Source organism: Mastomys coucha, unplaced genomic scaffold (assembly GCF_008632895.1).
Source record: "Mastomys coucha isolate ucsf_1 unplaced genomic scaffold, UCSF_Mcou_1 pScaffold6, whole genome shotgun sequence".
In the NCBI taxonomy this organism is placed as follows: Eukaryota; Metazoa; Chordata; class Mammalia; order Rodentia; family Muridae; genus Mastomys; species Mastomys coucha.
This window is the reverse complement of record NW_022196912.1, coordinates 15,623,952-15,639,038: the sequence shown is the minus strand read 5'-3', so window position 1 is coordinate 15,639,038 and position 15,087 is coordinate 15,623,952. Positions and strand designations below refer to the sequence as shown.

Sequence of the window (15,087 nt, the reverse complement as noted above, 5' to 3'; positions counted from 1 at the left end):
AAAAAAAAAAAAAAAAAAAAAATCATCAGAAAAATAATGTAGAACAGAAATGGAGGAGGAAGCTATGGTATGAGATTTTGAAAAGGAATTCAGATGACTACAAAGAATGCAGGTTTAAGGCAAGACAGGGGTGAACAGATGCTCCACAGAGAAACAATTTCTCTCCTCATACTCTAGCAGAATAGCTATGGCCAAGCACGCCTCGGCTGCGAGGAAGCAGGATGGCAGCCCTGCCTGGCCACCTGACCCTGAAATGTCCTCTCCAACTCTGGGGAAGAAGTATTTTTTATGCTAGGAAAAACCAAAACAGAGCACAGGTCTGAAGATATTCTAGTTCCCAAATGAAATAAAAGGTGAGCTTTTCCTCTAACTTGCGACACCCAGACCAACCACACTGCATTCACCTTTTTTGAAATGCAGATGTCTGAACAAATAGTAACATTTGCACACTGCAAAATCATGCCCAAAGAAGTGATTTTCATAATGCAAAGAAGAGTTATCTCTGTCAGATGGAGTTTCTGTTTGTGTCGGATCTTTAATGGGTGAGGGCTGTAACCACTGAAAATAAAGGCGCATGGGTCCCAGCTCCCACTAAACACTGTAACTGAACTTCCTGAGCCTTGAATTCATTTTTACTACTTAACAGTAGCAAACTGGAGTTATTTATACAGCTTCTGTAATCTGAGAGTCCATATATTTAACAATAGATACTAAAATAAAAACTGAAACAGTGATTTTGTTTTCTATCATGCATATTTTAATGACAAAAATATCACTAACTAGTAGTAGAAAAACTTCTGAAAGTGCAATGTTTTCAGTTCTTACCACACAGAGCTCCAGCACGACCTTCCAGAGTTACCTGCCAGGTAAAAGAATCCCCTCGGGCCTTCTCGGCCTCTAGCTCCTTTAAAGAACGAGGGAACACATTTCGCCACAACAGCAGCATCTTGGGTAGATGATAACGAACAACAGATGGTCCTAGACAAGAAAGTTAAGAATACGAAAATGCAATTATAACATATACAAAGCAATCATCAAACAAAGTAAGGCCCACTGGGCATGATGATGCATCGCTGTTACCCCAGGACATGGGATGTAGAGGCTGGACGAACTAGAGTCCAAGGCAAGCTCAACTACATAGGAATCTGAGGCCAGCCAGGGCTACCACGAAATCCTGTTTCAAAAAAATAAACACACCAAAAAAGCAGAACAAGGCAACCAAGGAGGACAAGGGCTCTAATACGCCCTCCAACACCTCTACCATGTCACTCTGTTTACCCTTAAAATTTACTTTACTTTCAGAATGTTTTTCCAGTGGATAAACTAAATGAGTACTAAGACACAAGGAAAGTTATTCTAAATTATTAGTATTTTTAGTAACCATGCATACAAGGTGCTATTAAAAATTTCCTTGAATACATTCAGGATAATGTATTCCATATTATTCATAATAATGTTTAGTGAGAATTTTTCCATAAACACATATGAATATGAACATATTTACTTGCTCTTACACATATATGCTCCCGCATTTGGGGACAGTGTGTGGTTAGTTACATGGAGAAACATAATATTTACATTCCTAAGAAATTCATTTCAATGTAACAATAAAATACTTAACCATACATAAACCATAAACTTCTGGAAAAAAGTTACCACTTTATTTTCTATAGAAAAAAGTTCAATAAAACGCACAATAGACAGACTGTAAAAGAGTGAACATCTGAGTACGGACACACACATTGTGAGAGCAGGTGAACTGACAAGTATCTATAGTTGTCACTGCAATACGCAACTTCTATCCTATGCATAATGCTAAACTTTGTATCCAAGATTCATCACAGCATTCAGGAAAGCGAAGCACATTAAAACCTCCACCAGAGCATCAACAAGACCGCAGAAACAGGACTCTCCCACTATTAAAACCATGATTCCACTCAGGCAGTCGGATTTTCTCCCCACAGCCTCACTCTTTCTATAACTCCAAGCTCATTTGTTAGCTGTTCTTTTGGGAAAGGTGAAACTTGAGAAAAGTTTGAACTAAAGAAGTAATTACTAAAATGAGATATTTAGTCCCAAATAATAGATAATAGATAAACCTGCTATATAGTACACTGACAGCTATGGAGTCAGCCAGAATGCTTATACCTAAAGTCATGAGTGCTCCCAGAAGAAGCCAGCCAGCTTGGGTGCGCTGCAAGGACAGCCTGCTGTTTTGGGCAGCAGTTCTTAACAGATCTTCAGCAATGCTGACCACCATCTGCAAGACAAGTTTTAAACTGGATTTTAATTAAAGAAGCTGATGAATAAGCAATAATGAAACAGATAGCTTGTATATGTTATTAAGAATGAGGCTGTCCCTTCCTGCTCTTGTTAACAGCTCTTGTTACCAGCCAAATAGAAAGTTATTCTGTTCCAGTCACAGCTGACACCTAGGAGATCAGAGTGTGGTGGTTAGAGTAACCTCCAGAGCCGCCTGCACTGCCCAAGCTCCATCCTAACTGCACCACAGACTTTTTAACAATGGCAGCTTAACCTTCTGCCTTGGTTCCCTCCTTGGTAAAACAGGAGTGTTAACCTCACTTTGCCAGGATTAAGCATGTTACTACAGGACTAAAAATGGTACTAGCCTAGGTAACCACTTATTAACTATCATCCTTATTGGTACCACCATCCTAATCTTGAAGTCCTATAATGCATTCTGCCTTTAAGCTACTCTTATAGCACCCAGAGCATAGATAGAGAAGAGTCAGGAAAAATGAAGGAGAACATAGCATATGATTAAATGGTAAAATAGTATAGAGTAGTGACGGTCAGCAAAGAAAATGCTAGCATAGATCAAGTGGCTTTGAATGAGAATTCAGGAAGGAGACTGATCCTGGGCCTGAAAACGAACAGGTTGAAATCTGATAGCGTGAATAAGAAATGTTACTGCAAGGAAGGCCAGAAAGCTGAAGGGAATGAGAAAAACCAGGAGGGTTAATCTGAGCAGAACAGAGGGAATTCAGAATGGAGAGGCAGACCACAAATTATGAGTTCTAATTATTTGTCAATCAGACAAAAGATTCTATTTTATTCTGAGTACCAGGTAGCCCCTTGGGACCACTAAACAAATGTGGAATGATGTGAGAAACATGGAGACAGAGCACTCCAAGGAAGAAACAATCAAACTGCAAAGATGATAAAGGTCTCATCCTCAAGCAGCAGGTGGATGGGAGCCTGATATGCCAGAGAAAAGCACAGCTTAAAGCTGAAGCACGTACCCAGCCAAGCTAAGCTGCAGACAGTGTTCCTACACATACTTAAGATTACTAAAGAACAGGATAGTATTTTACACTATGGTATGTTTGATAGTGTGTGTGTGTGTGTGTGTGTATTATACTATATAGTATATATGCTACATAATATATACACTAGAAAAAGAATGAGGGGAAGAGTAATGACTTAATAAGAACAATTTAACTTCTAACTTTTGTCAAATACTAAATATGACAATAAACTATTCCCTGCCACTTTTAGGCACAGCAATATGATTTGTTATTTCTAAAAACTGACAGAACACCAGGCACAGTGGGACCACCTATAGCAACACTACTCTAGAGGCAGAGACAGGAGGACTGCTTGAACACTGGAGCTCAAGCCCACAGGGCAACATAGCAACACTCAGAAACACACTTAAAATAACAGAAATAAATGTTCTGAGTTTTAAGTGATCATTATAGAAACTGTAACAAGACACTATACCCAGATAACACCTATTATTCCTAGGAGGACTCACTATCCAGTATTAGTTAGGGTTTGTGAACTGTAGTTTACACTTCCAATTGTCATTTGATTGCCCGGCTCAGCATTAAAGGCAGCAGCACTGCAGTAAGGACAAAGGCCACCTACGAGCATGCTGACGTCTTTCCTACCTTCCCTTTGGCATGAGGAATACCCAAAGGACACTGGTGCACTCCACCTAGCAAAGCGGCCATTGCGAAACTGTATCCACTAACAGCTTCTGGGGACGTCTTGAGGTTGTTGAGCCGTTCTGCACACCTATCCAGAAATGGTGTCAACTGGAAGGGCAGTGCCACGGCTACACAACGCAGACACCATGCAGCAGCAAGCCGAGCAGCCATGCTTGGGTGAAGAAGCACTGAAGTCACAATCTCCAAAAGTCCTAGAAAGAAAATCTCAAAGCATTACTCCTTACCAAACAAAAACAATCTCAGTATAATTTAATAATTAAAATACCAAGCCTCATTAATTTCACAGCTCCCCAGCTTTTCCAGAAAGCATATATGTGGCTCATAAGTAGTAAAGTACTTTAAAGGAACACATTGCACAAGGAATAATGTAATATAATGTAATACAACACAATTCAATTGCATCTAGCAATATATAAAAGTTGAAGTTGGGAGCACTGGCTCACACCTATAATCTTAGCACATGGAAGGCAGATTCTGAGGTGATCATCTATACACTGAGTTCTATGCCAGTTAGAGCTACATAGAACCTCCCTCAAAAAGCAAAAAAGTTGCTATAAAATTAATTATATGAAAGTCTTCAACAAATTTTGGTCAATTAGAATCAATTCTCACAGCTGAACTCTCTCAGAACTTTCAGTGTTTTATTACCATCACTGTAAAGATTAATTTAAATAAAGTCAGGATAATGAGAGGATGCTGTACCTATGGATGCTTCCTGAATAAGAGGAGAGGCGGTGGCATTCAGGCTTTGCACCAGGCTCCCGAGCTCCTGCAGGGCACAGACCATGACATGCTGGCTGGCTGCAATGTCTGCTGCTCCAGATTTGTTTTCACTGCTTGTATCATTCACTACTGCTTCTGAAAACACAGGACCAGGCATTTGATGGGTGAAATGAATCATGCTAGTTGCTTGCTCTCAGTGGTCTGTATTCTTTTCCATACCATTTGATTCCTGCATGCTGAAAACTATGCAGTTATTGCTTAGTGGCAAATTAAATAATTAGGAACTGAACAGAGTTGGCTTTAAACTTTTTAGGGGCAGAGGCATGTGTAGGTACAGCTCGTATGTGCAAGTCTCAGAGCAACTTGAGAGAGTTAGTTCTCTCCTTCCATGTTTTTTCTTGGAACTGAATGCAGATTATCAAGCTTAGTGGCAAGTACCTTTAAATACTAAGCTATCTTACCAGCCCTAAATTGACATTAAAACACTGTTGAACAGTCATAACAATGCTAAAATACATACTGTATACGTGTGTGTGTATGTGTGTATGTATATATAAACACATGTATACATAAATATAGAAGATAGACAAATATATGTATGGAAGATACACACACACACACACACACACACACACACATGGAAGATATATATGTTCCAAGAATATAAATAAGGAGGAGCAGGAATCCATGATGTTCTACAAAAGTAGACTCAGAAACATGGATATACCTCAGTGTTAAAGAACTTGCCTTGTTCACTTGAGGTCCTGGGTTCAATCCCTAACACCACAGAAAATAAACACAAATGAAAGCAGTGCTAAGAGGAAAACTCATAGCTCTGAGTGCAAAGATTAGAAAGATCTCCCATGCTCATGGATTGGTAGGACTAATATAGTAAAAATGGCCATCTTGCTGAAAGCAATCTACAGATTCAATGCAATCTTCATCAAAATTCTAACTCAATTCTTCATAGAGTTAGTAAGAGCAATTTCCACATTCATCTGGAACAACAAAAAACCCAGGATAACAAAAGCTATTATCAACAATAAAAGAACTTACGGGAAATCACCATCCCTGACCTCAAACCATACTACAGAGCAATTGTGATAAATACTGCATGGCATTGGTACACAGACAGGCAAGAAGATTAATGGAATAAAATCGAAGACCCAGAAATGAACCCACACACCTTCTGTCAATTGATCTTTGACAAAGGAGCCAAAACCACATTTGTTGGAAAAAATACAGCATTTTCAACAAATGGTGCTGGCTCAACTGGCGGTTAGCATGTAGAAGAATGCAAATTGATCCATTCTTATCTCCTTGTACAAAGTTCAAGTCCAAGTGGATCAAGGACCTCCACATAAACAGAGATACATTGAAGCTAATAGAAAAGAAAGTGGGGAAGAATCGACAAATGGGACCTCATAAAATTGCAAAGCTTCTGTAAGGCAAAGGACACTGTCAATAGGGCAACACAGCAACCAACAGAGTAGGAAAAGATCTTTACCAACCCTATATCTGATAGAGGGCTAATATACAAGGTATACAAAGAACTCAAGAAGTTAGACTCCAGAGAATCAAATAACCCTATTAAAAATGGGGTTCAGAGCTAAACAAAGAATTCTCAACTGAGGAATACCGAATGGCTGAGAAGCACCTAAAGAAATGTTCAACATCCTTAGTCATCAGGGAAATGCAAATCAAAACAACCATGAGATTCCAGCTCACACCAGTCAGAATGGCTAAGATCAAAAACTAAGGTGACAGCAGATGCTGGTGAAGATGTGGAGAAAGAGGAACATTACTTCATTGCTGGTAGGATTGCAAGCTGGTACAACCATTCTAGAAATCAGTTTGGTGGTTCCTCAGAAAATTGGACATAGTACTACCTGAGGACCCAGCTATACCAGTCCTGGCCATATACCCAGAAGATGCTCCAACATGTAATGAGGACACATGCTCCACTATGTTCATAGCAGCCTTATTTATAATAGAGCCAGAAGCCAGAAAGAACCCAGATGTCCTTCAACACAGAAAAGGATATAGAAAATGTGTACATTTACACAATGGAGTACTACTCAGCTATTAAAAATGATGAATTCATGAAGTTCTTAGGCAAATGGATGAAACTAGAAAATATCATCCTGTATAAGGTAACCCAATCACAAAAGAACACATATGGCATGCACTCACTGACAAGTGGATATTATCCCAGAAGTTCAGAATATCCAAAATACAATTTACAGACCACATGAAGCTCAAGAAGAAGGAAGACCATAATGTGGATACTTTGGTTGTTCTTAGAAGGGGGATCAAAATACCTATGGTAGGAAATACAGAGACAAACTTTGGGGCAGAAACTGAAGGAAAGACCACCCAGTGACTGTCCCACCTAGGGATCCATCCCATATACAGTTACCAAATCCAGACAGTATTGTGGATGCCAACAAGTTCTTACTGACAGGAGCCTGATATAGCTATCTCCTGAGAGGCTCTGCCAATGCCTGACTAATACAGAAGTGGATGTTCACAGGCATTCATTGGACTGAGCACAAAATCCCAAATGGAGGAGCTAGAGAAAGAACTCAAGGAGCTGAAGGGGTTTGCAGCCCCATAGGAGTAACAACAATATGAACTAACCAATATTCCCAGAGCTCCCAGGGTCTAAACCACCAACCAAAGAGTACACATGGAGGGACCCATGGCTCCAGCCGCATATGTGGCAGAGGATGGCCTTGGGGGACATCAATGAGAGGAGAGGCCCTTGGTCTTGGGAAGGCTTGATGCCCCAGTGTAGGGGAATACCAGGACAGGGAAGCAGGAGCAGGTGGGTTAGTGAGCAGGGAGAGGGGAAATGGGATAGGGGAGTTTTCAGAGGGGATAAAATTTGCAGTGTAAATAAAGAAAACACATAATAATAATAATAATAATAATAATAATAATAATAATAATAATAATAATAAAAATCCCAGCACTCACTAGACTGGGAGAAAAATTACAAGTTTGAAGCCAGTCTGGGACACACAGTGAGACTCTCAACCCAAAACAGAAAGGAAGAGGGGAAGAGAGGGAAGGACGGAAGAAGAGAGGGAGAGATGATAGACAGAAAGGAGGGAAGGAAGAAAGGAAGAACTAAATTAAGTGTCTAGGGTTATGAGCAACACACGCTATGACATCAGTTCTCACTTACCCACGGCTTTCATCTGTTTTCCAATTGCCTGGCAGATTTCTTTGGCAGCTGCTATCTGGGCTTTCTCACCCAACAAACTGCCCACAGTGGCTCTCAGGATGAAGGAGACACATCGCCTTGAGTACACAGCATCCACATGTGTTTGTGTTGCTCGTGGATGGGAAACCAGATCAAGTACGTGGGACAAGAACGTGGCAAAGCTACGCTCCAGCCACTGACCACCCAGAGTTGTCACAAAGACAACATAGGCCTATAAAACACATTAAGACACAGCTTTAGGTACCTCTGGTAGATGGAAAGCAGCACAGAAAATGACAGCCAAACAGTGACGGAAGCAAACACAATAAATTAGACTTCAGATTAAATAGCAGAGGTAAACTTCACACCTTTTTACGACTCCTACCAAATGAATTACTGGTAGAATCTTTGAATGAAACAATTCTTTTGTTTGTTTGTTTTTGTTCACTTGCAATCAGGGTCTCATGGAACCTTTGCTGGCCTGGAACTCACTATGTAGACCAGGTTTGAACTCACAAAGAACTGCCTGCCTCTACTAGGAGTAAAGGCATGTGCTATCATGCCTGGCTTGGATACAATTATTGAAAAGAGCCAGGCATTGTATTGCATGCCTGTAATCGGAGGTGATCAGGGGAATCACCTCAAGTCCAAGGGCAGCCTGGGCAACACAATGAGTTTCAGGGCAGTCTGGGTAACAGAGTGAAAGACTGTATCTAAAAATCAAAGCCAAAACAACATAAGAGTCTCAAGAAAAAGTGACCCACAAAGAACATAAAGAGAATGTGCTCAGGTGGACAGCAGAGCTAAATTCAGTCAGGATTAACCAAGTAACAAGCTAGGGAATGAAGTTACCATTCCAAACAGATACTAAGAGCTGCAGCACTCTTGCCAGGGTTCCCTGAGATAAGCAGATGGCTTCCACTTTACATTTTGTGTCAGGGACAAGACACCTTCATGGTGACTTTAAATAAGACTATAAATCATGCAAACTTACCAGATGGTATCAGATCTGAAAACATTAGTTATTATTTTGAAATTATAATTCCAAGTCATATTTAATCTTATAACTTATTATAGATTAGTCACTGACAAATCCTATAGAGGCATAAATCAATCAAATCACAAGGTATATGGAGAATATTACAGTCTAAATGCCTAAACTAGTAATGTCTAAATATAGTTCTAAACAAAACCATTTTATTATTTTTTTAAAGGATTATATTGTCTGAAGTTTCACTTTTATTATTTCGTGTATATACTTTTTTGAGACAATGTCTCCATGATGGGACTTAGGCTGGCCTTGAACTAAAGATCCTCCTGTCTCAGCCTGTGGGTTACACTATCATTTAGGCAAAGCTTACTTTATAACTTATTTGTTGTGAAATAAAATTTTTTTAGATATTTATATACATATAGGAGAAATAAACATTTATACATCGAGAATTTACCCCTCAGACCGGGATATAGCTTAGTGGGAGGGTATGGGCTCGCCTAGTATGTACAAGGCCCTGATATCAATTCACAGTAGCCCCCCACCTCAAAAGAGACAGAAAAGAAAAAAGGAGAATTTACCTTTACTTATATATGCGATGAGATATGGAATCTGGATTTAACCCATTCATTGGTTAAAAATGTTTCAAAGAAAGCAGACTATTAAAATGTTCCTATTTGCTATTCTGACAGCCTTCCCTGCAATGATCCAGACAGAGCCCGCTCACGCATGTGCATTACAAACCTGCGTCACACCAACTCTCACTTCCCGATTAACAGACCCTCCGACTTTCAACATTTCTCCACCACTCTTTAGGAAACCCGACCCTCCACGCAGAAATCCCGTGGCCATGAGTTCTAAGACTTCATCAAACGTTGCTCGCTTCACATTTTGACGCATGACTTTAAGGAAGGAGAAAATAAGGTTAAGAGCAAATGAGTTTCTGCAGCACAATGACTAATCTTTCCAATATTCTAGCTTAAATGTTCTTCTAATGATTTTAAGAATATTATTATAAGGAAAAGGTGTCTTATTAGCAAAACCTTGATTCATTTTTGAAGCAAAGAAAAGCTAAATGGAAGGAGCTAGGAAGTAACAACTCAGTGCATCGATGCAAACAGTGACAAGATGGGTCACGCCTGTGCAGCACAGTAAGAACAGCAGACACCGCTGCAGACACGCTAATGGCTCTTACCTCAACTGATGGCACAAAGAGCCTTTCCTTTTCCTTTTTTCTCTAAAGATTTCATTTAAAGTTACTGATATCTAAGTGGGTGTTTCTCCCCCTCTCTGTGCCCTATGTGCAGGTACCCACAGAGGACAGAAGATGGCATCGGATCCCTGGAACTAGAGGTACAGTGGCTGTGAGCTTCCCAATACATATGCTTGCGGAAGAAATCAGGTCCTTGGGAAGAGTAGCAAGCACTCTTAACCTCTGAGCTATCTCTTCAGCCCCAACAAAAACCTGCATAGCAATTTCCAGTGTGTTAAACTCCAAGTGTCAAGTGACAGATGACAAAATCTTTTCACATACAGAAGTAAAGATGATCCTGAAAAACCTCTGTGGAGGCAAAGCTGTGTTTACGTATACAGAATGTGGACTGATGCTTGGGTTCTAACTTCATACCTACACAATAGAATACTTTTTTAGAACACATGTTACATAATCTCTGTAAGCCTCATTATAAATTAAAAAATATAAGTTTTATGAGTGAGAAAATTCCTCATTTCTAAATGATAATAACAATGATACTTAAAATTCATAGAGCTTTTTTGAGAAATAAATTATACAGTAGAGTTTTTATATGGCACATAAAAACATTACCTCACTGGTATCATATAATGAAGAGCATATCACTAAATCAAATCTTAAACAGCTAATAACTGTTAAAGGGCTGATAAGGGGGTGAGACATAAACCTTCATCATATCTAATTATCTTCTACCATGTGGAGTTCAGGTGAGGTGACAACAGCGGAGCTGGAATTACTCAGCACCCGCTACATTATTTGTTCCCACTGTGACATGGAGTGGTCACAATCTTCCCTGAAACGTCTGTGGAACTGTGAAGCAACAAAAAAAAAAAAAAAAAAAAAAAAAAAAAACTATACAATTAGTGCTGCCCTTGACACTGACTAGTAATGCACAAGTAAAACCGAAGTTAGCACTGTGGCATAAACGGAGATCTACATATCAGAGACTGAAGGAAAGCAGTACACAAGATATCAGATTCCTGGGCTGGAGAGATGGCTCAGCAGGTAAGAGCACTGACTGCTCTTCTGAAGGTCCTGAGTTCAAACCCCCCAGCAACCACATGGTGGCTCACAACCATCTGCAATGAGATCTGACGCCCTCTTCTGGTTTGTCTGAAGATAGCTACAGTGTACTTACATAAAATAATAAATAAAATCTTTAAAAAAAAAAAGATATCAGACTCCTATAAACATTATACAAACCATTTCATAAATATGTCAAAATTATGTTCAGTGTTAACGTGTATACCATTATCACAAAAAAAATGTACTGGGGAGTGTCATTTAGGTGCTTTTGTTTGATGAAAAGTGTTTCTAACAATTTAAATGCCTTTAAAGTGGCCTCCAAGAGTAATAACTAATTTAGAAGAAAGCATTTTCTAAACCTTCGAATACCTACAATAGTCTAATGCAGGGCTAGCCAACGACAATACCTGTTGCCTGTTTCGGCATCAATGCGGTAGCCATGACTGTTCCTAGTAGTTTAGAGACTGCAACTCGTACCCCATAATTTGAGTTTTCTAGAGCCTTAAAGCAGAGGGTAGCTATATTTTCTAGTTCAGCAGTCCACATGAACACAGCTTCATTCTGTAGTTCCAGAAGGCACTAGGATTAAAGACAAGGCAAAAAGTAAATTATATTCTAGGGCTTCTATTCTACAGATGGAGTAACACAACCAAACTGCTACTCTCCTGAAATACCCAAAGAACTGGACAAAACATACGAACAGTTTCCAAAACTGTGTGCAAGGCAATGAAAGGACATTGTTCTTTAAGGAAAAAGAAAACCTAATATAAAAATTAAAATTCTAGAACTAATTAATGTAATCCACATTAGCAAACTAAAAAAGAAAAATTTTATGATCATTTCTGTAGATGCTAAGAGAGTAAATACAACTAAAACTGGAGAAATTGGATTATGTCAACATCAATGTCCACCATACCATTGTGCAAGGTACTGCCACTACCGAGAAACTCTTTCTAGCAAAAGACATAAGGATCTCTCCATATTTTCTTATAGTTGCATATGAGACTATCTTGCAATTATCTCAACGTAATGCATTTAATAGCTAGCAACAACAGAAATAACACAAGAAACAGGGTTAGCAACACACACCTGTTGTCACAGCTCTTGGGACGCTAAGGCAGAAAGATTGTCCATCTGGGGACAGTCTGAGCTACAACACAGTAAAACCTATCTTAGAAAAAAAAAGTTTTGACAAAAACCCTGTATATATTCCCAATAAAACATCTTGGCAAACAAGATACAAAGGTGCAATTGCTTGGCTGAGAATGTCCTCCATGGGCTCAGGCATTTGTATAACTTGGTCTCTAACTAGTAGCTGTTTGGGAGGCTTAGGAGTGGCCTTGTCTAAGGAAGCACGTCATTGGAGGTGGGCTTGGAGGGTTTGAAGACTGCATCATTTAGAATTTGTATTCTCTCCTTCCGTTGGCAGTTTTAAGATGTGCGCTCTCAGCTTGCTGTCCAAGCGCCATGACGGCCGCTACCACACTTCCCTGCTAGATGCTGACTCCTCTGGATTCCTAAGCCTCAAACAGACCCTTCTTTCTGAAAAATTGCCTTAGTCATGGTGTTCTGTCACAGCAACAGAGAAGTAACTGAGACGGGAGGGTATTTTCCAAACATGATAAAGGGCATCTAGAATAAACAATGGTCAACATCACACATAATGATGAAAGACAGAAAGCTTTTCTGTCTGAGATCAGGGACAAGACAGAGAGATCTGCTCTCACAGCTTCCATTCAACACTGTGCTGGATGATAAGAGTGCAGTAAGGCAAGAACAGTCATGCAATCTCTACTTACTGTCATGGTTTGAATGGGAAAAGTTTCCCACAGACTCATGTGTCTGAACAGTTGGTCCCCAGGAGGTAACACTATTTTGGGAGGTTGTGGAACCTTTAGGAAGTGATACCTAGTTAATGGAAGTTGGTCACTGTGTGTGTGTGGGGTGGGAGGAGTAAGTACAGTCTAGCACTGTTTTCTATCTTCTGTCTGTTCTCTGGGCTACTACCACATCTTCCCCCTATCCCGTCCCCATGATAGACTGTATTCTCAAACAACAAGGCAGAAACAAAACAAAATAAAACACCCTCACTTAAGTTAGCTCACAGGTTTTTGAGAAAATATTTGTAAATTAATGTTTTGTGTAAAGAAAATACACTCTATGCAACACTCTCAAAACTCAGTAATAAGAAATTCAAAGTGATGGACAGTATTTACGTACACTTTCTTAAAACAAAATATGGATGATAAATACTTGAAAATATGCTTACCATTAGTCATTAGAGAAATAAAGGTTAAAATCATGAGATAATCCCATTTATTAGTCAAGACAAAGACTACAATTAGCAAATAATGGCGAAGATGTAAAGCAATAGAAATCTCTTACATTAACAAAAGCAAAAAGGCAGAAAACTAAAACTGTGAAAGTACTTAGAAATCAGGCAGTTTCTTAAACAGGTAAACATAAATCTTAGTCATTCCAAATAAAACACACTGACCCCCAATAAAAACAGGTTCACACACACACAAAAAAAAAACCAAAAAAACAAAAAAACAACAAAAAAACCTGCACACTGATATTCACAGAAGCTTTTTTGGTAATAGCCAAAGCTAGGTAAAGGAAGAAGAAAGGTGGAACTGGATACACATCCATACAATCAAGTGGTACTATAGAACAGAAACATGGACATAAATTTCAAAATAACTGTTCTTTGAAGAAAGACCACATGCTTCCATCTATATAATTCTAGAAAACACAACTAATGTATGACAACAAACCAAAAAAGCTCATAATTTAAGAAAAAATTAGCTATTTAGGAGCAAGTGCCATAAGGGACATTATAAACTGGCTGGGGACTAACCTTGGCCACTGCACATCGGACAGCCATCGACCTGTCGGTCAGGAGGGATCGAGCATTCTTGTAAATGTCTCGATGAGAGGAAGCTGCTGCACCACCCAATCCAGTCAGCACTTTCTGCAGACTCATTAAGATCTCACTTCGCCCTTGAGACTGCACGGGACCACAAAGCAAAGCTTTACCATGCCATACTTAATAAGAACATACAGAGATACAACAATTCTCCAACCTAACTGGCTTATCTCCAAATTGAGACATTACTGAGAAGCACTGAATCAAGAATTCTACAAAGTATCTGAACTATAAGGATAATTATTAATATCATCTGAGAAGTTAGTTCTCCTGAACAGAAAAAATGAGATTGCAGGCTGGGGGCAAGGTTCAGTGAAAGAATGTGTGCTACACTCTAAATTTAGTTCCAAGTACACCCCAAGAATTATATCTGAGTCTTGAGCTCACTCTACATACCATTCATCTGAAGTTGACATGGGTGCTCTAATGAAACTGACAGGACAAAAGAATTCACTTGACGTCATTGTAAGTTTTGAATTCTGTCGTCTTCAGAAATAAATGTTAAAGTCTTAAAGCCTGTTACTTGTGAATCTGACCATAAACAAGGTAGTTACATATGAAAACAAATAAGACAATGCCATACTGGAGTGGCTGGTCCACACCTGGGAAGGGCCAGCATTCTGACATCACCAAATGTAGGAAAGAAGAGCCTGTGAAAGCATGGCCCTGTGATACGTAACCTGTAGGTATGAAAACTGTGAGCTAGAAATATCTGCAGTGTATAACAAAGTATTAAGGCAGACATGAAACTGATACATTGGATATGACACAAACAATGTCGACAGAAAAACAGAATTCTGTAAAAACTAAGTAAACCTACTCATTTAAAAAACAGCTGGGCGGTGGTGGTGCACGCCAGCACTTGGGAGACAAAGGCAGGTGGACTTCTGAGTTCGAGGCCAGGCTGGTGTACAGAGTGAGTTCCAGGACAGCCAGGGCTACACAGAGAAACTTTGTCTAGGAAAACCAAAAAAAAAAAAAAAA

General features: G+C 39.4%; 1 protein-coding gene across 1 annotated transcript in view; it reads right to left on the bottom strand.

The window, feature by feature from the left end:
* The window catches only part of Heatr5b (HEAT repeat containing 5B), a 91,718-nt gene that overhangs the window by 70,796 nt on the left and 5,835 nt on the right, over positions 1–15,087 (bottom strand). The window contains exons 5-12 of the mRNA XM_031357810.1: positions 14,035–14,184; positions 11,582–11,753; positions 9,641–9,798; positions 7,888–8,137; positions 4,677–4,832; positions 3,915–4,165; positions 2,149–2,260; positions 826–978 (exon numbers count right to left, since the gene is read on the bottom strand). Of these exons, the coding sequence (XP_031213670.1) occupies positions 826–978; positions 2,149–2,260; positions 3,915–4,165; positions 4,677–4,832; positions 7,888–8,137; positions 9,641–9,798; positions 11,582–11,753; positions 14,035–14,184 (1,402 nt within the window). The remainder of the gene's footprint in view (positions 1–825; positions 979–2,148; positions 2,261–3,914; positions 4,166–4,676; positions 4,833–7,887; positions 8,138–9,640; positions 9,799–11,581; positions 11,754–14,034; positions 14,185–15,087) is intronic.